General features: G+C 39.8%; 1 protein-coding gene across 1 annotated transcript in view; it reads right to left on the reverse strand.

Moving 5' to 3' along the window:
* The window catches only part of BRCA2 (BRCA2 DNA repair associated), a 77,021-nt gene that overhangs the window by 956 nt on the left and 54,931 nt on the right, over positions 1 to 21,134 (reverse strand). The window contains exons 20-26 of the mRNA XM_075061645.1: positions 19,409 to 19,553; positions 14,786 to 14,907; positions 10,368 to 10,569; positions 9,282 to 9,448; positions 9,052 to 9,190; positions 1,890 to 2,146; positions 603 to 755 (exon numbers count right to left, since the gene is read on the reverse strand). Of these exons, the coding sequence (XP_074917746.1) occupies positions 603 to 755; positions 1,890 to 2,146; positions 9,052 to 9,190; positions 9,282 to 9,448; positions 10,368 to 10,569; positions 14,786 to 14,907; positions 19,409 to 19,553 (1,185 nt within the window). The remainder of the gene's footprint in view (positions 1 to 602; positions 756 to 1,889; positions 2,147 to 9,051; positions 9,191 to 9,281; positions 9,449 to 10,367; positions 10,570 to 14,785; positions 14,908 to 19,408; positions 19,554 to 21,134) is intronic.

Raw genomic sequence — 21,134 nt, forward strand, 5'->3', positions numbered from 1 at the left:
CTCAAGCTGAAGTTAGTAGAAAAAAGTTGTAGGATTCCAGGGGGGTCCCCATGTACATACATATTAAGGTAGAGAATAGTTTGGCACTGTATCGCAAATCTAAACTTCCCATATTTGAAACCTCTTCCATCAGATGATGAGGATTCATAAAATGTCTGACCAGCTATGAAAAGACAGGCTGACCTAATATATTCTAAATGACAAGAGGTTGAAAAAAATAAGAGGTAGGGAAACAGGGAGACAGAAAAGGAAAATAGAGTATGTTGCTCTTGCACTGAAAGCTGGGAGCTGATCTTTAGTTTGTTTCAGATAAAAGTTAGTTAGGAAGTGTAATAGATGTGATGAACAAAGGCATACCTTGAGACCACTTTGACTTTTTGAATGTTATATGGAACATTTTAGGCTAGGGATTGTACTCTATTCCCTGCAGGAGGGTTACCACAGCACTCCAGGAACTAAAAACAGCGGGAGGCAATTATTTCAGTCCTTGAGACTGTAAACAGTTCTAGAGAAGTACCACCCCCAGACTAGTTTGCATATACTGGTTCAAACAACTATGAGAGGTCTAAGGAAACACTGATCTTACACTTCAATAAACTTACCAGACATTTATCTTCTGCATCAGATCCTGATTTCCAGGAAGGAGAATGGTGATCTAAGCCACACTCTTTAGGTAAGATATATGGTTGTGGGTCATTTATCTGAAGCAAATTCATCAGTTTGCATTCTGCATCATTGCAAAAGCAATTTACGTTCTACAAGACAGAAGAGAGAAAAATGTAAGGACGTTGTGGGGTTTTTAAAATGTGTATAAAATATAACATCTGAGATTATGTTTACTACTGAAATAATAATGCTAAACTGATCTTTGTGAACATTACCATGCTTGTCTCCTGGCTAGTAATTCAAGTTACTAACTCAAACTGTGAATTTTTAAAAAAAGATTCCTGAAGCTCTTAGAGAACAATGTAAAATACTGTTAATCCTACTTAGTTACTATTAATGGGGGGAAAAAAGTTAAACTCCCCCCCCATGCCTAATAATCTAAAACAAAATAAATGTGCTTGTTTAGTATCAACTGACATTAAACAATTTCCTGTTCATTGTGAATTACAAATTTCTGGCATCCTGTGCCAAATTGTAGTTAATGTCAATTATTTCACATACTATCGATGATTTTTCAAATATTTATATTATTTTCTATATATACTAGCTATATGAAACAACAGCTTGGTAGAGCAATGACATAGTACAAAGTTTTGCTACTTGAAGAGTAATTCTAATTGTTCATGTATATTTGTATAAATTTGAAAGAAAACTGAATAAATGAGAGAAAATCCATGCTTTGTTGATTTCATATTCCACTTGACACAGTTCAGTTGGAAACCTGCAGTCACTGCAAAAATATTACAACAACAAATTGTTGTTAACAAAAGCAGCAAAGAATCCTGTGGCACCTTATAGACTAACAGACGTTTTGGAGCATTAGCTTCCGTGGGTAAATACCCACTTCGTCGGATGCACGTTATTAACAAATGGGCTCAACTGTACAAAGTAGTGTACTTCTCATATCTTTAACTTCAGCCAACTAAAGTGGCAATGACTGGTTCCATATAGAAAATTATTCTACTTTTCTTGGGCAGAGGATGATGACCCTGACAGTGCCCTTGAGGATAGTAGTGAAAAGCCAAGAAAAATGAAGGAATTTCATGAGTGATATGGAGGCTCCTCTAGAATTAAACAATCCCCCTGCAAAAATCCCAGCAATCAAACTGAATATTATCAGTGTTACCATTGGTTGGTCAGAGTATTACCTGTGTTTATGGACTCTATATTGAATAAACTATACTGTACTAATAACTAGTCTATTAAAAAATCCATCACTTTACCTCTGTTGTGTTCTTCAGTTCATTAAATCTCTCTTGAAGATAGCAATCCTTTGGACTTGCCGAGAATATGGAAAGGTCTCCAGCAAATAATGTGGGAATTTCTGATTTGAATTCAGATCGCCACTGAAGATTGCTTGCAGAAATCAATGTAAAAGGGTTAATTATGTCTTCAATAGCAAGCTGCTTAAGGTCTGTCCAGATCTTGATGGCCACTAGATTATGATCTTCATCTGACAAATATACCAGAGTAGTGAAACCTAAAAAGTTTTAATTAAATTGAAATGACACATGCAGTTTGGACAGATATTTTCAAAGAAAAAACACCTGCTCTACTGTTACTTTTGGGTTGTTTTTCCAAAGTTCAAAGAAAGGAAGCCTTCAACTTGCAAAATGATTTTTATTTACTTAGGGCCAGATTCTGCTCTTAATTACACTAGTGTTAATCTGCTGTAATTCCACTGACTTCAGTAGAGTTACTGTACACTATATTTACACGGGCATAACACAGCAGAATTTTGCCCTTAACACCTTTCAAGTCAAATGTATCTGGGACTCAAATTAATATTTAAAATGTCTATGCTGTCTAGTGGGGTAAAGTGCCTTAGGTCATTTTAAAGAAAACCCAAAACATTGTAAATCCTTGTACCAGGTTAGTGCAAAAATTTGAAGGATACTTATAAATGATCAATTTTTTTTTAAAAGTTACAAGTACAACTTTTGTGTAGAAACAAAAATTAAGTCTGCAAAGTACTAGTTGACTAAACCAGGAGATGAAAGTAAAAGAACAATGAGAAATCTCTATTCAAAAATGAATAAAATACTTTACAATCTGCAAGCAGAATACTTCACAAACAACTTCTGGTGAAGATCCCTTAGTAGTTGTCTAATTAATTTCTATGTGAAATGAAACACATCAAGCTTAGCAGAACAATTCAGGGCTTCAGAGATGAGAGTTGAAGATAACACCATTGCAAGCAACCTCTGAAGACAACCTTACAGCTTTTTTTGTTTTTAAGAGAAAAGAAAGAAAGAAGCAGCAGCAGGACTGGTGATAAAGCAATAAAAGGAAAAGAGTTGGCAGCACAATATTCTGGAAGAAACTGGAGAGGGAACACTTAAGAGGTCAACTTCAGGTCAAGGCATGGTATCAAGACATTGCTTGTTCTGGTAGACGATCTGTCCACTGACAAGTAAGATAAAGCCACTCTCATCCTGCTGTGCCTATCTGCAGCGTCTGATAGCGCTAATCACCAGATATTGAAATGTCCTTCCTCTATGCCCAAACCAAGAGGATTATGGGCAATTGTTCTTCCACTTCTCGAGTCCTTGCCTGTAGAGTTTCATAAGACTCAGTCCTCTCCTCCTTACTATTCAACATCTACACAAAGTCCTGGAGAGAGCTGGTTAGATACCGCAGGCTGAGATGCAGGCAGTACTAGTACATCAACAACAAACAGCTCTACATTTCCTTTTGTCAAATATAAGCCAGCTCTATTTCCCAGATTTCTCAAGGCCAGTTGACTGAACCCAAGTAAGACTCATGTTGGCAGGGAGAGAGAAATGCTTCAAAAAACTTGCCTCAGCTATAACATCCCTACTCTCAAGAACATCTGACCTTAGACTAAAAGTTGGTCTGTAGCCTGGGGTTCTCCCTGATGTATTCAGTGCTACCAGATGTCTAAATAACCATGCCAACAAAAAAAATAAATGCTCATTTCTATCTGTAACTGTCCAGAAGATTGCGCTGCATGCTACTAGGAACAGAAATGCCACGAAGACGAAATATTTGTGACCTTCAGATGTGTTTACTGTTGTTTATATCTAGGAATGAAGCCAGACACCTTAAAAAGGTCTAACTGGTAGAAAACATAGCTGCTCATCTTCTTAGCAAGAAAGGTTGTCTTGAGTACATTACTCTTGAGTGCAATTCATTCTCTGCACTAGTTCATTACTGAATAGAGTCCAGTTCCAGGTCTTTGTTTTGATATTCAAAAGCCCTCTATAGGATTTTCCCTAGTGGCCAATAAGATCACTAGTCTCTCTGCAACCATCACCTCCAACAGCTAGGTTCCACTGGATCCATGCAACTGCTGATCAAGAGGGGAGCTCATGAGTATAGGAGACAGAAATTTCATAGTTATTGGACCTCGACACAGGAAATCACTCCTGCAATAGATGAGAATGACCAAACTTAAAAACAAAACTCATCTCCACTAAGTTCTTCCCCAACAAATAGTTAATCAAGATATTTTTCCTAAATGGCAGGGAATGAAGAAAGATTGTTGTTACTATTTCTAAAGTCTCAGACAGCCCTCAGATACTATGGTGAAAGGTCCATATTAGCAGGTTTATCATGGTGGGGTCTACTACAGAACACCAAATCAGGAGGAGGAGGAGGAGGTGTATGAGGCATTTCTAGAGCAAACAACATAAATATCCAAAACACAAGACCTGGTAGTAATGGGGGACTAACTCCCAGACAGCTGTTGGAAAACGTAATATGGCAAACCACAAAATTTCCAGTAAGTTATTGAAATGTATTTGGGATAACTTTTTCTTTCAGAAAGTTGAGGCAGTACCAGGGGGACAGCCATTTTAGACTTCATTCTGACCAACAGAGAGGAATTGGTGGCAAATCTGAAGGTGGAAGATAATTTGGATGAAAGTGATCATGAAATGATAGCTTTCATGTGTCAAAGGAAAGGAAGGAATTAGGGCAGCAGAATAAGGACAATGGACTTCAATAAAGGACACTAACAAACAGAGAAAACTAGTAGGTAATGTCCCATGGGGAAAAAATCTGAAGGATAAAGGAGTCCAGGAGAGCTGACACAATGTAAACTAATCCAATGCAAAGGAAAGAGAAAAAACAGTAAGAAGCCAATATCACTCCATCAGGAGCTCTTAAATGACTTGAAAAATCAAAAAGGAATCCTACCAAAAATGGAAACATTCAAGAATTGCTAAGGAGATATAACAAAAGGATAGCACAAGCATATAGGGACAAAATCAGAAAGACTAAGGCACAAAATGAGTGACACCAAGCAAGGACATAAAAGGCAGTAAGAAGAGGTTCTATAAATACATTAGGAAGCAAGATGAAAGAAAGAGTAGGCCCTCTACTTAACAGGGAAGAAGAAAAGACAGTTACCTTTTCCGTAACTGGTGTTCTTCGAGATATATTGCTCATGTCTATTTCATATTAGGTGTGTGTGCTCGCCACTTGCACCAGTGCCGGAAGTTTTTCCCTTACCAGTATCCGTAGAGTGTATGGGGAGATTTTGGCAAACCAGTGAAGTGCCTGAAACCACAATTACTTATTGCTAAAAGCAGTCATGTCAGCAGGCAGTAAATATCAGACGACTGTACTGCTGGGGGAGGCCCCTGGGTATCATCCCCCATGAGGGTAGGGGGTTTGGGGTGGGCACTGTTTCCTCTACCCCAACCTCCAAGTGTGTTTCATGCACCAAGCCCAGTGCCGCTGGTGCAGTCAACTGTTGTTCTGAGGTGGTGGCAGACGAGCAGAGCGAAGAGAGCATCGTCATCATTAGCATGGCCCATGCACTCCAATAAGGCCACTAGGGAGGACACTGACCATGCTGTGAAGGCAGTGCCGTAGATGTCGATGCGGCCTCAGGTGCCCAGTTGTGCCAGTGGAGTCTCAGTGATGGACTAAACTGCTCTTCCATGCCAGGGGAATCCCCTACCACTGACCATGGTGGGGCCGTCAACACCTGTGTCTGCCTGCTGACTGTCACCACCCAAGACCGGTGCTTGGAGTGGGAAGATCGGTGCCAGTGTCGGGGGGACTAGTGTGAGGGGAGGGAGAACTGGTATTGAGATGGGGAGGACTCCCATGGCGTAATCAACAGAGATCTGTGCAGAGAAGATGAATGGTGTTGGTAGCACAGAGACTGGTGCCTCCCCCAGATGATCCACGTCAAGATGGCGGGGACCACGAACACTGTGCTGGTGACCAAGGGTGAGCCCCAAAGGATCTGGGCTGGAATGCTGGAGGTCTGCGGCGCAGAGACGGAGAGTGCTGCCTTGGCTTGGGGAATCAGCAGTGCTCCATTGCCCCCTGGTGGGGTCTTAGCAGCTGGCTTACCCTCGCATGGGAGCCTTTGCTGCTTCCTGTGGTGCCTAAGGCGTGGCCCAAGGCCTCTGCTCTCTTGGTGCCAGGGGAGCTTGGGAATAAGTCGAAGCTGCCACAAGTTTGTGTCCCCTACCGCTCTCGGGAGTTGGTGGTGGATCCTTTAAGGAGCTCAGGGCCCTGACCGGAGAGGCACGTCCACGTGGTTCCGGAGTTCCAAGCGGCCCGAACTGACTCCTTTGCCTGATGTCCCATGGCCTTTCTTGCTCAGTGCTGGAGAACCATGTTTCTTAGTTTTCTTTCTGGGCACAGGCGATGGGGAGTGGTTGTGGGTAGAGCCCAGTGCCAGGGGTGTGCTGCACACTGAGGCACTAGGAGTTGGGTCTTGGCAGGACAGCTTGGAAGCCGGATGGAGGGCAGCCTCCATAAAGAGAGCCCTCAAATGAATATCCCACACTCTGAGTCCTGGGTCGAAAATATTTACAAATATGACATTTGTCCTTCACACGTGATTCCCCCAAGCACTTGAGGCAGTTGCTGTGGGGGTCACTTACAGGCATAGGCCTGTTATAGTCTGCGCAGAGCTTAAACCTCAGAGACAGGGCATGCCCGTCCTGGGGTGAAGTCCCTGCTGGGACTCTAACCTCTAACTACACTTAACGTTAACTACTTACAAGTCCCTAAGCTTGAACTCAGAAGAGATGAAACCACTAGCCCTTACTATGCGAGGAAAGGCACTTCGACTAACCACCACAAGTGGTAAGAAGGAACTGAGAGGGTGTAGGGCCGGCAATGCCTTATATACCAAGGCAGGAGCGCAACACTCAAGGGGGCGTGACAGCTGACGCTAATGATACTGCTAAGGCAAAATTCTCTGATGACCATGCATGTGGGTGCACACGCACCTAGAATGGAATCGATATGAGCATGTACTCGAAGAAGAATATTTAGATAAGTTACATGTATTCAAGTTGCCAGTGCCTGATGAAATTCATCCTAGGGTACTTAAGGAACTAGCTGAAGTATTAATCAGCAATTATCTTTGAGAACTCCTGGAGGACAGGCGAAGTCCCAGAGGAATGGAGAAGGGCAAACATAGTACCTATCTGGAAAAAAGAGGATCTGGAGAATTATAGACCAGTCAGCCTAACCTGGATACTGGAAAAGGTACTGGAACAAATTATTACACCACCAATTTGTAAGGACTTGGAGGATAATAGGGTTATAAGGAACAACAGGAACAAATCATACCAAACGAACTTAATTTCTTTCTTTGACAGGGTTACTGGCACAGTGGATAGGGAGGAAGCTGTAGACCTGATATATCTTGATTTTGGTAAGGCTTTTGACAGTCCCACCTAACATTCTCAAAAGCAAACTAGGGAACTGTGGTCCAGATGAAATTACTGTAAGGCGGTTGCACAACTGGTTTAAAGACCATACTCAAACTAGTAGTTATCAATGGTTCACTGCCAAACTGGGAGGACTTATCTAATGGGGTCACAGAGAGGTCAGTACTTACTATTCAATACTATTCAATGGAGAGTATGCTTATAAAATTTGCAGATGATACCAAGCTGAGAGAGGTTGCAAGCACTTTGAAGAACAGGATTGGAATTCAAAACAACCTTGAAAAATTATAGAATTGATCTGATATGAACAAAACTAAATTCAGTAAAGACAAGTACTTCAAGGAGGAAAACTCAAATGCACAAGTACACAATGGGAAATAAATGGCTAGGTGGCATAAGACTGAAAAGGATGTGGGGGTTATAGTGGATCACAAATGGAATACGAGGCAACAATGTCATGCAGTTGCGAAAAAGGCTAATATAATTCCACGGTGTATTAACAGGAGAGCCGTATATAAGAGACAAGAGATAACTGTCCTGCTTTACTCAGCATTGGTAAGACCTCAGCTGGAGTAACTGCAACCAGTTCTGGGCGCCACGCTTTAGGAAAGATGTGGGCAAATTAGAGAGTCCAGAGTAGAGCAACAAAAACAACAGAAGATTTAGAAAACCTAACCTATGAGGAAAGGTTAATGTGGGCCTGTTTAATCTTGAGAAAAGAAGATGGGGGCAGGGGGAAGGGAACCACACTACTCTTCCAATACATAAAGGGCTGTTACAAAGAGGACATGACCAATAGTCTTCCATGTCCACTGAAGGTAGGACAAGAAATAATGGGCTTAAATCTGCAGTAAGGGAGATGTAGGTTAGATATAAGTAAAAACTTTCTAGCTATGACTATATCTACACGATAAGGTAGGGTGTGAATCCCCTGTTCGCGTACAGATAATCATGCTAGCACTCATCGAGCTAGTGTGTTTAAATAGTAGTGTAGTTTCAGTAGCACTAGTAGTGGCAGCAGAGACATGGCTAAGCCATGCTAAGTACAAGCCCACCTGAAACTGGTGGCTATGTACTCAGCATGTCTCAGCACATACCCAGTAGTTTCAGAAGGGTTTATACATGGCACAGCTAAGCTCAGCTATTGTTACCTGTGCTAGCATGGCACATGGAGCCGCTTCAGGCCAACTGGGGCAGCAGGAAGTGGCAGCCAGCACATCCCTCACCCCGTGCTGCTTCCCGCAGCCCCCATTGGCCTGGGACAGCAAACCACAGCCAGTGGGAGCCGCGATCGGCCGAACCTGTGGATGCGGCAGATAAACAAACCAGCCCAGCCCACCAGGGTACTTACCCTGGAAAGCCGCATGTCAAAAGTTGCTGACCCCTGATATAGCCTATAAGGGTAAGGGAACAGGCTTCCAAGGGATTTTATGGAATGCTCACAATTGGAGGCCTTTAAGAACAGGTTGGACAAACAATAGTCAGGAATGGTCTAAGTTTACTTGGTCCTCCCTCAGCAGAGGTGGTTGGACTTGACAACCTCTCAAGGTCCCTTCCAGCCCTACATTTCTATGATTCTGTGGTTTGGCCTGTCTAACCTAAACATTAGACAGTTATAAACCTGCAGGTACAACACCAAGATCAGCTTGGAAAGTGGCTAGATTTTTAATATGATCTGTTTAAACATGAAAAAATTTGGACACAATGCACAATATACCTGTTCTCTTGCTAACAGAAACTACAAATCCCACTAAATCCACTTCAGCACAGGCTGGTTGAAAAGATGGATCCAACAACATTCTGAATGGCAGAGCCTTCCTTGGAATATAAATCTGCAACAGCACCTCTTGCGAAGCCTGAAGAAATAGAACTTTAAATATTTATGCCATCGAGCTTATATAAAATGTTTATGCTGTTATACATATATTTACAGTTAAAAGTTTTTACCTGTAGTTGCAGGTACTGAGTTTTGTTTGTGGATGTTAACTGTACATTAACAGTGTCTGATTTGCCTTTGGATTGCGAAGCTACTAGCTGGTATATTCTGTACCGACCACCTTCTTTTAACAGGGAACATACATCCAATAATGGACGCCATATAGTCAATATAATGGCTGAAATGTAAGATTAGAAAATATTAGTATGCAGTAACATGGAGGCCTCAAAAAAATTCAACTTAAAAATCCATCCTTGGTGTAACTCTGTTGAATTTATAGACTCATAGATTTTAAGGTCAGAAGGGGCCATCATGATAATCTAGTCTGTCCTCCTGCACACTGCTGGCCAAAGAACCTCGCCCACCCACTACTGTAATAGACCCCTAACCTTCTCAAAGCCAGTCCACCACTTGTTCAGGGAAAGCCCCTGGCGGTCCAGGCTGCTTTGTTTACCTGCCACGTCCTCAGGTTCAACCAATCGTGGCTCCTACTGGCTGCAGTTCACCTTCCCAGGCCAATGGGGACTTGGGAAGCGGCGTGGGCCGAAGGATGTGCTAGCCAACCTTCCCGCACCCCCCATTGGCCTGGAGCGGCGAACCTCAGCCAGTGGGAGCTGCAATCGGCCAAACCTGCGGATGCAGCAGGTAAACAAACCAGCCCGGACCACCAGGGGCTTTCCCTGAACAAGTGGCGGACCGGCTTTGAGAAGCATTGATCTAGTCCAAACCCCTGCTCAAAGCAGGACCAATCCCCAATTAAATCATCCCAGCCAGGGCTTTGTCAAGCCTGACCATGTGCCAGTTCATTTAATATTCTTAGATGGAGATTATCTGGGCCCCCTCCTTTAGTCCCATTAAGCTGCTAAATTTGACTTCCACCTCTGATGTGGTAATTTCTACCTCCACATCCTCATTCCCATTAGCCACCCTGCCACTACCTAAACTCTTCATTACCCTTATTAAAAACTGAGGCAAGGTATTTCTTTAAGTGTTGGACCATGCCTTGATTATTAATCTTTAATCTCCACCCCATCCCAAGTGCTTAAATTGGCCTATTATGGTGAAAATTGAAGTTGTTTACATCTTTCAGTACTAACCTTTATCTTTTTCTTGTTTTCTGTAATCCACAACACGTAACTTCCATACAGTAGACACATCCCTTTTGGAGCAACCATGTTCCTCCTGTTCAGCAGACTCTATAGCCTTCTTGAATTCTGCTTGTATCTGAGCTTGCTTCTTATCATTCAACATCTGTCTATGAGTATTCAAGGCTTTTAACTGATCTTCACTAAGACATCCCTGTAACCACAAAGGGCAAACCCACTCAGCTTTATGTGTCTATCAGTAAAAAAGTCTGTCATAGATTGAGAAAGTCTTCTCTAAATATACAAGATTAATTTTCATTTCATTAATATAACAACAGGATTTCAGAAGATCTTGGTTAGGCCCTCTAGGTATTACTGGAATGCAAATAATAAGCATTTTACAGCATCATAAATACATACATTTCACAAAACATTGACAAAGTTGACTCTATGATCTTATTACAGTCAAAAGCCCCAATCCCACAAATGCTTAGGCATGTGCTCTGCTTTATAATAGACACAATGGGACTACTCACTACTTAGCATGTCACTAAGTGTCTGTGCTTGAATTAAGATTGGGAGAAATGGCAAACACAGGCTGGAGCCGGCAAAGGAGGAAGACTGGGAGTAAAGACAGCAATCACTTCGGTGAAAAGTACATGAGTTTTGAGGGTCACATAATGGGTTTGTTTAGATTTGTTTACTTTAGCAGAAAGCAAACCTGGATCAATTTCTTTTGCACAAACATGAAATAGGATAAGGGCATAAAACTACAAACATTAACTTTAATTACATTGTTTGCTGAGCTGGTTGTACTGAAAGTATAGATTTGTTTGTTGAATCTCTCTCAAACTGCTACTCAGTTACTTTAGTGATTTTTGTATATACAGGTTCTTATAGAGGACTTGTTATAATTACATGGGGGAGGGAAACAAGCACGGTGAGAAGCACCAATTGTCACTGCACCACAAATATTTGGTAAATATTCACTCAAGTAGAAAAATTAGTTAGATACTACTAATAATTAGGGCTGTCAAGTGGTTAAAAAATCAATTGTGATTAATCGGGTGATTATAAAAATTAATCATGATTAATTGAGCTGTTAATAATAGAATACCATTTATTTATTTATTTACGGATGCTTTCTACACTTTCAAATATATTTATTTGAATTACAACACAGAACACAAAGTGTACAGTGCTCACTTTATATTTATTTTTAATACAAATATTTGCACTGTAAAAACAAAAGAAACAGTATATTTCAATTCACTTAATACAAGTACTGCAGCGTAATCTTTTTATCATGAAAGTTGAACCTACAAATGTAGAATTATGTACAAAAAAACCTGCACCCAAAAATAAAACAATGGAAAACTTTAGAGTTTAGATTACAAGTCCAATCAATCACACTTCTGGTTCAGCCAATCGCTCAAACAAGTTTGTTTACATTTTCAGGAGATAATGCTGCCCGCTTCTTGTTTACAAAAAGGTGTTTGCATGGCACTGTTGTAGCTGACATCGCAAGATATTTACATGCCAGATGCTCTAAAGATTCATATGTTCTTTGATGCTTCAACCACCATTCCAGAGGACTTGCGTCCATGCTGATGATGGGTTCTGCTTGATAATGATCCAAAGCAGTGTAGACCAAAGCATGTTCATTTTCATCATCTGAGTCAGATGCCACCAGCAGAAGGTTGATTTTATTTTTTGGTGGTACAGGTTCTGTAGTTTCCACATCGGAGTGTTGCTCTTTTAAGACTTCTGACACCTCATCCCTCTCAGATTCTGGAAAGCACTTCAGATTCTTAAATCTTCCATCGAGTGCTGTAGCTATCTTTAGAAATTTCACATTGGTGTCTTCTTTGAATTTTGTCATATTTGCAATGAAAGTGTTCGTAAAATGAACAACATGTGCTGAGTCATCATCCACGACTGCTATAACACGAAATATATGGCAGAATGAGGGTAAAACAGAGAAGGAGACATACAATTCTCCCCCAAGGAGTTCAGTCACATATTTAATTAACACGTTATTTTTTTAAATGAGCCTCATCAGCATGGAAGCATGTCCTTTGGAACAATGGCTGAAGCATGAAGAGGCATATGAATCTTTAGTGCATCTGGCACGTAAATAGCTTGCGATGTCAGCTACAACAGTGCCAAGTGAACGCCTGTTCTCACTTTCAGGTGACATTGTAATTAAGAAGTGGGCAATATTATCTCCTGTAAACATACACAAACTTGTTTCTCTTAATGGTTGGCTGAACGAGAAGTAGGACTGAATGGACTTGTAGGCTCTAAAGTTTCACATTGTTTTGTTTTTGAGTGCAGTTATGTAACAAAAAACTCTACAATTATAAGTTGCACTTTCATGATAAAGATACTTGTACGAGGTGAATTGAAAAATACTATTTCTTTTATCATTTTTACAGTGCAAATATTTGTAATAAAAATAATATAAAGTGAGCACTGTACACTTTGTATTCTGGGTTGCAATTGAATCGATGTATTTGAAAATGTAGAAAAACATCCAAAAATATTTAATAAATGTCAATTGGTATTCTATTGTTTAACAGTGCAATTAATGATTAATTTTTTAAATCACGATTACTTTTTTTGAATTAATCAGGTGAGTTAACTGTGATTAATCGACAGCCCTAATAATAAATAATAATGAAAAAAATTATGAAAATAACTTTGTAGAGCCATATATTTACAGATTTGTAAAATTTCACTGTTCACAGTTGGACACTTAACTCCAGAGAAGAGCTGACCAAAATTTGGAATGTTCCATTCATAGAGAATTTCTGTATTTTGAAATTTGGTTTCAGATTCATTCAAACTGAAACCAAATATTACAAATTTTCTCATGAAACAGGTAGATTCAAAAAAATTGTGCTTGGGAGACACTGAAACAGTGTTTTTGAAACAAAACATGCTCCCCAGTCCCCAGCAGCTGCCAGTGAACTTGACATGATTCATGTCAGTTTCACTGCTTCCCGCCACTAAACAGTAAGGCCAAAATATGAACAGACTGCAGAGCTGAGAGCCTCAACTCAGAGCAACAACTTTAGCCAGGGATCCCAGGACCTCCAAGGCTGCCAGGCTCCTAGCTCTGAAGCAGAAATGTTGGAAGCCAGGGACCCTAAAAACCTGAGGTGCCTGGCCCATAAGCAGACTGCATTGTGGACCTAGTTGGGTTTCGTTAGAACCCTAGCAGGAAGGGTAGCTCTGGAAATATGCCTGTGACTGAGTGAAAGTTAGCTGGACCTGACTCATTTTCAGAAGAAATTTTGATTGTGACAAACTGGCATTTTCTGATGAAACTGTTTAATCAAAAAATTTCTGTTCAGCTCTTTTCACACCTTATAAATCCACTAGTAAAATGTTTATTAAATTCAATAAACATCTTTTATATTTATTTTTATTAATATGTTAGTTTCTGTGGAGAACTGGGAAACTTCTGATTTATTTTTAAGAAAGAATGTATGACTCAGTTCCCCCATCCCCTCTTGTATTGTTACTCATCCCTTTAAATGAGATATGACAGATGTGAGACCTTGGAAACATGGAAAACTTCAAAGACTATTACACTGAGATATGCCAAATGCTATGGACACATAATATTCATAGACCTTTGTATTAATAAGTTTTATGTGTGTATCTATGTTTCTGGTTCCCTGTGTTTCCTATGGAATCACAGGGATAGGGGTTGATTAATGCAGAGTCCCACTGCCAATTACGTAGATATCCAATCTTTAAAGCTTTTCCCCCTAGGGAAAAGGGCACTGACTAGTTATAACTGTTTCATGAGCCCTCAGGAACAAGCCCCCAAATTGTCATAAAGTGTCAGTCTGAATTGACTCAGAGATCCCTCACTTAATCCACAACCTTACAAGAGACTGTAACCAAGAGGGCAAAACCCTGAAGGAAGGGTTTGAAGGACTTTGAAAACACTGGGGTCACCACATGGAAGATGGTTGACACCTGATAAACTTAGCATGCACATAGACTATTTATTGTTTTATTACGTGTTTCCTCTATAATGCCTTTATCCAAAATAAATATACTGGGCTTTGTAAAAGCTGGCTGGTCACTGGTAAATGCTGTCACAGAGCGCAGAACTGCAGGTGCTGGACTAAAAGTCAGACCTGCTGGGATAAGCACAATGAATTGCCAGGGGGCTGCAACCCTAATACTCTAGTCTGGAAGGAAAAGGAACACTTGAATCCGTCATGCAATTTTTTAAAATTATTTTAACCTGAGTTCTTATTTAATGATCAGCACATTGCAGAACATCTCACAAGAAGGCAATACTAATTTAAGGTCACAGCATGTCCTTGAATCCAGCAGAAACTACTACTGAATAAAAACAATGGAGATTCCACATGTATTTGAGGGTAATATTCACAATTAATAATTACCTCCATATAACCAGGATCAGATGCATTCTGAATTGCTTCATAAAGTTCTGCACCATCTTGCAAACTATGAATCTGCTGTCTGGTGAGTGCGCGCGATCTCAGTGCTCTTCTTTGAGGTTTGTCTGTTTTAAAAAATGTTAATGTTACATTCAACTGCTACAACCTAAATAAAAAAAACAATTAAGAAATGTGATGTAGAAAGCTCGTTAGAGTGCCCAAAGTGTTTCTGAATGAAAATATCAGGCTGAGTCTATATACAAGAATTCACTAGTAATACAAGTGGCAGAGAGTGTACTATTCACTTGGATTTCACATAGTATAAGCTTACTATAGAATCACTGGACACAGAGACAGAAAATATCTATTAAAAAGGAAAGTCATCTTTCCAATATAAGAGGGATAAAATATTAGGTGCAATTAGGTGGCTGAACTACTTTACTTTTATATTTTAATGGCATGGGAATCTATGTCAGTGTGTTGATTCAAGACAAGTCAAAACCTCTTTGTGTAGGGTAGAGGGAAAAGGAGCTGATACGTAATAATGTTAGGAATACTGCAGGAACTGCTGAGTAATATTCTAAGAATAATAAGATGTAACAATTTTATGGATGTTATACGAGACCTAGTCAGGGAAGGGAAGTTGTTGTATATTGGGTTATAAGACCTTCCTGTACAAATGTATTGCTATAGCATAAGAAGGGGTTGCAGGAAGAACAAACAGAAAGGCAACATGTCTCCCTAGATAAGCAAACTCTTGCCAAACACTTGGGGTGGCAATTATAAGACAATGGCATACTTCCAGGCTCCAGGCCAAAGTGACAGCTGTTTTGCCAGGCCAGAAACTAGAGATGAAAAGGACTAAATTAAGAAGAGCTTCTCAGAAGAAGAAGTGGGGATCAGTTGTCAGTGAGCTCTGAAAGAAAGACATGTTGTCAGGCTCGATGGAGGAGTCTGAAGGAGCTGGACCTTCCCAGACTCAGGGAACGGTAAGTTTTAGGGAAAAGTAGGCATTCATAAAGGCTAGTTTATTATGTTTAAAGTATATTTTTCTTAAAGGCTTTTATTCTAATAGACAATATTTTGCTTAAAGAAGGATGACTGGTCTCTCATTACCACGGTCATTGCTCCCAGAAGGCAGAATGTCTGATCTTAAATCAGATTTGCTGAGGCAATCATGGGTAGTTAGCAGAGGATTATTCCCCAGGGCTTGGTAGGAGAGTAGAAGAATCACTTGATTTCACCTCACGTCTTGATCTCAAACATATATAATAAATGGAAGTAATGGCGAGTTGATAGCAATGAATACAAATCAGAAGTTATGAATCACAGAAAATTGATAAAGGATGCAAAAGGACACATGGAGAACTCTATGGCCAAGAGAGTTAAAGACAATGAAGGCAGAGTTATAAGTACATTAAAAACAAAAACCCTTAACAATGGAATTGGTCTTTTACTAAATAAAAATGGTAGAATTGTCAATATTAATGCAGAAAAGAGAAAATATTTCTTTACTTAGGAAAATCAGATTATATAAGTAATATTATGTGATGAAACACTTTTCATTCAAATAGTAACTTAGGAGAATGCTAGAGAGGAATTACTACAGTTAGGAACTTTTAAATCAGCAGGTCCTTATAACTTGCATGCAAAGTTTTAAAAGAGCTGGCTGAAGAGCTCACTGGACCATTAATGTTGCTTTTCAATAAATCTTGGAACTTTGGAGACGTTCCAGAGGACAGGGAGAAAGCTAATGTTGTGTGTTAATCTTTTAAATGGATTAGCAGGACATCCTGTGTAATTACAGGCCTGTCAACATGACACTGATCTTTGGCAAATACTACAGCACATGATGCAGGACTTAAATAATGAACTATTTTGTCCTTCTTTAATTCTTTATGTTAATCAACATGGTTTATGGGAAAAAAACAGACCCTGTAAAAATAAGGATTTTTTTTTACGAGATTACAAGTTTTGTTGATAAAGGTAATAGTGTAGATGTAATATACTTAGACTTCTGTAAGGCATGGGACTTGGTACCGTACAATGATTAAAAAAACCAAATGACATAAAATGAACATGACACATTTAAATGGATTAATGGACAGGTCTCAAAATGCAGTGTAAACAGGGAATCATCAAGTGAATGTGTTTCTAGTGGGGTCCCACAGGGATCAGTTCTTGACTCTATGATATTTTACATTTTTATCAGTGGAAACATAAAATCATCACCAACAAAATTTGCAGATGACACAAAGACTAGGGAGCGGTATGTGACACTGGCAGGCCAGGTACCAAGGCTGCAGGCATTAGTTAAGAAATGACAAACTCATAGCTGGAAACCAGAGCAGTTCACTTATGTATTGCTCAATACAGGTATTAGTCTTATAAGAATGTGTTTAGACTCTATAGAATGCTGGTAAATTGCTAATGAATTAAACTTATTTTGTATTCCATGCTATAAGGAAATACGTAAGTTTTGCTTTATAACTGAAAATATTTGCTCTAAACTTCTGAACTCAGATGGGAAGAGTGTCTTCTGCCACTATCCAGAAGAACAATCAAAATCAGACGGGAAGATCGCAATACAAAGGACTGATTAATGGCCCTATCACATCTTAGAAATACCACATGCAAGGAAGCTGGTCTATGGACTTGGAGGCTGAATGACAGAAAGGAAAAAAAGACAAGGAAGATGTTACATCTCTCAGCTGTTTGAACTCTGACAGGGCCAGAGACTCTAAACTGAAAGGCAGAGACCCCCAGGAGTTACCCTCTGGGTCCGACCTGAAAGCCATCTTGAATTGACGAGAGATGTAGTATCTTTAAAAATCATAGATGTTTGCTTGCTTTAGCCTGGAAATAATTCTCTTATTTCTTTTTCTAGTTAATAAACCTTTAAGTTAGTTTATTACAGGATTGGCTACAGGCGTTGTCTTTGGTGTGAGATCTAAGATACAGATCAATCTGGGGTAAGTGACTGGTCTCTTGGGACTGGAAGCAACCTGAATATTGTGTGATTTTTGGCTTAAGTAACCATTTATCATTAAATCCAGTTTGCCTGGGTGGCAAGACAGACTGGAGAGTCTAAGGCATGTGGCCACCAGGGGCTTTTCTTGCAGCCACAACCTCCTTGGCAGTGATGGGGCAGGACCATTCCTTTCCCCCCACGGCCACCAATAGGAGACACAAATGCTAGAGGAACAGGCAGCTAGTGAGTTCCCCACCTTCCTTGAGATGTAGGCTCAGGTTCCAGCTCTGGGGTGGCAGCCAGCTGGCTCTGGTTACAGGGCTCAAACCCCCAAATGCAGGGCTACCGTCTATCACCCCTGGCCCCTGCCAGTCCGTCATGCATGATGTGCCCTACATCTCCCCTAGTGAACTCCCTATCCAAGGCTTAATTTGTCCCCGGGCTTGCCAGGACTAAGTAAGTCTGCTGCTGTGAAAAGTGATATTTGTATATTTATTAATACCACTTTTGACAGCAGTTAGACTTACTAGCTAGCAAGTCCTTTAACAAAAGCAACTAAAACAAGCAAAAGAAACAACAACAAAAAAGACAAGAACCTGCAGAGCACTTTATTTGTGTTTCTATTCTGTTAAGGTCCTGTAAAGGAGAGAGACAACTATACATTATTTTTATTACTGAGTCTGCAAAAATATTCAATAAATTACAATGATTTGGACATGCGTATGTGCACATATTTGTTTTTTCTAAAGGTAATTTAAGTATTTTAGAAAATATTGTCAGCACAGCCACCAGCAAGAGTTGGTGACCGCACTTTGAGGCTACCAACAAATCTGTTGTGAGAACCCCTGGTCTAGATAATACTTAGTCCTTCCCTGAGTGCGGGGGACTGGACTAGATGACCTCTCCAAGTCCCCTCCAGTCCTATGATTCTATGATTTAACTTAACAATCCAGGTTGTATGTAATCAGGTGGCAGCAGCAGCAAAGACACAGACACACACAAATTTAGAAAAAAAAAAAAAAAAAAAGGCAAATACAGCACAGTACTGTGTTAAACGTAAACTACTAAAAAAAATAAAAGGGAAAGCATAGTAAAGTTTCAAAGCTGTATTAAATCAATCTTTAGATGTAATCTTTTGAAAAAAAACACACCATAATGTTTTGTTCAGAGTTACGAACATTTCAGAGTTAAGAACAACCTCCATTCCGGAGGCGTTCATAACTCTGAGGTTCTACTGTAGTATTTCTGATGATTATTTACATGTGATGGGGAGTAGTGGTCCATCAGAGTTGCCTTAAACATCTCAGAAATAACACTAAAAAACCAAACAGACTGCATCAGACTTGGCAGAAAACCTTAGTAGTATCTCCCAAAGAACTTCAGGAAAAACTCCTTTTTCAGCATAAAGGAGAATCCTCTATAAACAACATCCTCATGTTCACACAATACATTCCTGTAACAATGAGAATACCTTCGAGACAGTGAAACAGAAGACCTGACCTGAAGAAGAATTCTGTGTGAACTGAAAAGCTTCTCTCTCTCACTAACAGAAATTGGTCCCATAAAAGATAATACCTCACCCACGTTGTCTCTCTAATATCCTTGGACCAACATAGCTACAATTACACTGCATACTTGGAGACAAACAGTTTTACCTTCACGCTGTTCAAATTCCACTTGGATTTGTGAAAATAGAGCTTCCAAGTGTTTTTGTCGATTCTCTGCATGCTTTGCAGCTTCCCTTTCTTCAGCTCGGCCATTACGAAATACATATGATCCAGTTGATATCTTTTCCACCCACTGGAATAAGAATTCACGTATAAAATTAATGCTTTTACTTATTTATTTAAAAGTACTCTAATCTTGTCTTTTAAAATTCTATTCTCCCTCCAATAAGGCCAATTTTTTGAGGCTCATAAATTTTAATTTCAGTTTTGAAAAACTCCCTTAACCTCTCCCTCTATTGCAATATTTTCAATTTAGGTTAAAATCTGACATTACACCTGCTAACTGGGTTTAATTCTACCACAAAAACTTGAGAGCTACAATGATTACCAAGTGCATGATTTTACAAAAATGGAAGAGTAAGCTTATGCCCAAAATACAGCAGTGGTATTCAGATCTATCCGAATTAGCAGCCAAAAAAAAAAAAGAATATCTTACTGTCCTAGGAATCCATTATATGAAATTGAAGACATTTGGAACCTGTTTCTTTAGATATGTTTGAATACAAACACCACACTGCTCAAAGAATGCCAGACCTCCATTTTGTTTAGCTGCCATGTCCCTCTCTAACTCCCTTCGACTTTGGTTAATCTTCCTTCCTCCTCATGTACATCTTCTCTCATTTTACTATTTTAATCTCCACCTCATTGTGTTATGTTTATCTGATCAATTATGAATCTGAATCTGATCAATTATAAACTTGCATAATTCTGTTGGAGTTCCATGAAGTATATGGTATCTGGGAATATATACAAGCTATAAATAATTTTATATTTTTTTGTATTTTTATCTGTTCACTGAAAATTAATAAAGATAACTCCAAAGTTCAGGGCTGTGGCTTAGTTAAGATGACAGCTATAAAGAACAATAACGATCTCTGTTGCAGTTTAAAAGTGAGGGAAGAGTCAAAGACTGAAAGCAATAGTACAAATTTTTACTCATGAAGGACTGTTTGAAGGAATTGGACCTCTGAAAGGAACCATGACAACAGAAGTGCCTAGCATTATTAATGTGAAAAGATGCCAGGGAGGACAAAAAGCATGGGTTGGAAGCAAGGGACAACTTTGTTTTATCTCAAAGAGAATCATTTGCAAGAAAACTAGCAAAACAAAAGGAACCGATAATAGGAAATTTCTTAGCTGAGTATGCTCTGACAACAGCACTTCCCACAATTCTGAGATATATGAATGGTTTCCCTCCTTTCTGCAGTTCCAGTGGTAATTAAAATATTGTAGCACAGCCTGTGCTGATCACATCCCTTTCTCTGGCTTGCTGCCAGACTATTCATTTCAAAACTGTGTACGAACTCTTTGAATATTGGTAACAATTCCAGAGCCAACCAGGAAACCACATACACTACATTAACTGGCTCACAAACTAGAGATATAAAAATTAAATTTGTCCATTGACCAATAAGTCATACAGGAAGAGTAGAATTGTGGGAGATGCTGCTAAACACAAAGAAAATTATTGGATAAGAAAAACAAGGTTACTCACCTTTGTAACTGTTGTTCTTCGAGATGTGTTGCTCATATCCATTCCAGTTAGGTGTGTGCGCGCCGCGTGCACAGCCGTCGGAGAAACTTTTACCCTAGCAACACTCAGCGGGTCGGCTGGGCGCCCCCTGGAGTGGCGCCACCATGGCGTCGCATAAAT

Source organism: Chelonoidis abingdonii, chromosome 1 (genome assembly GCF_003597395.2).
Source record: "Chelonoidis abingdonii isolate Lonesome George chromosome 1, CheloAbing_2.0, whole genome shotgun sequence".
Classification (NCBI taxonomy): domain Eukaryota; kingdom Metazoa; phylum Chordata; order Testudines; family Testudinidae; genus Chelonoidis; species Chelonoidis abingdonii.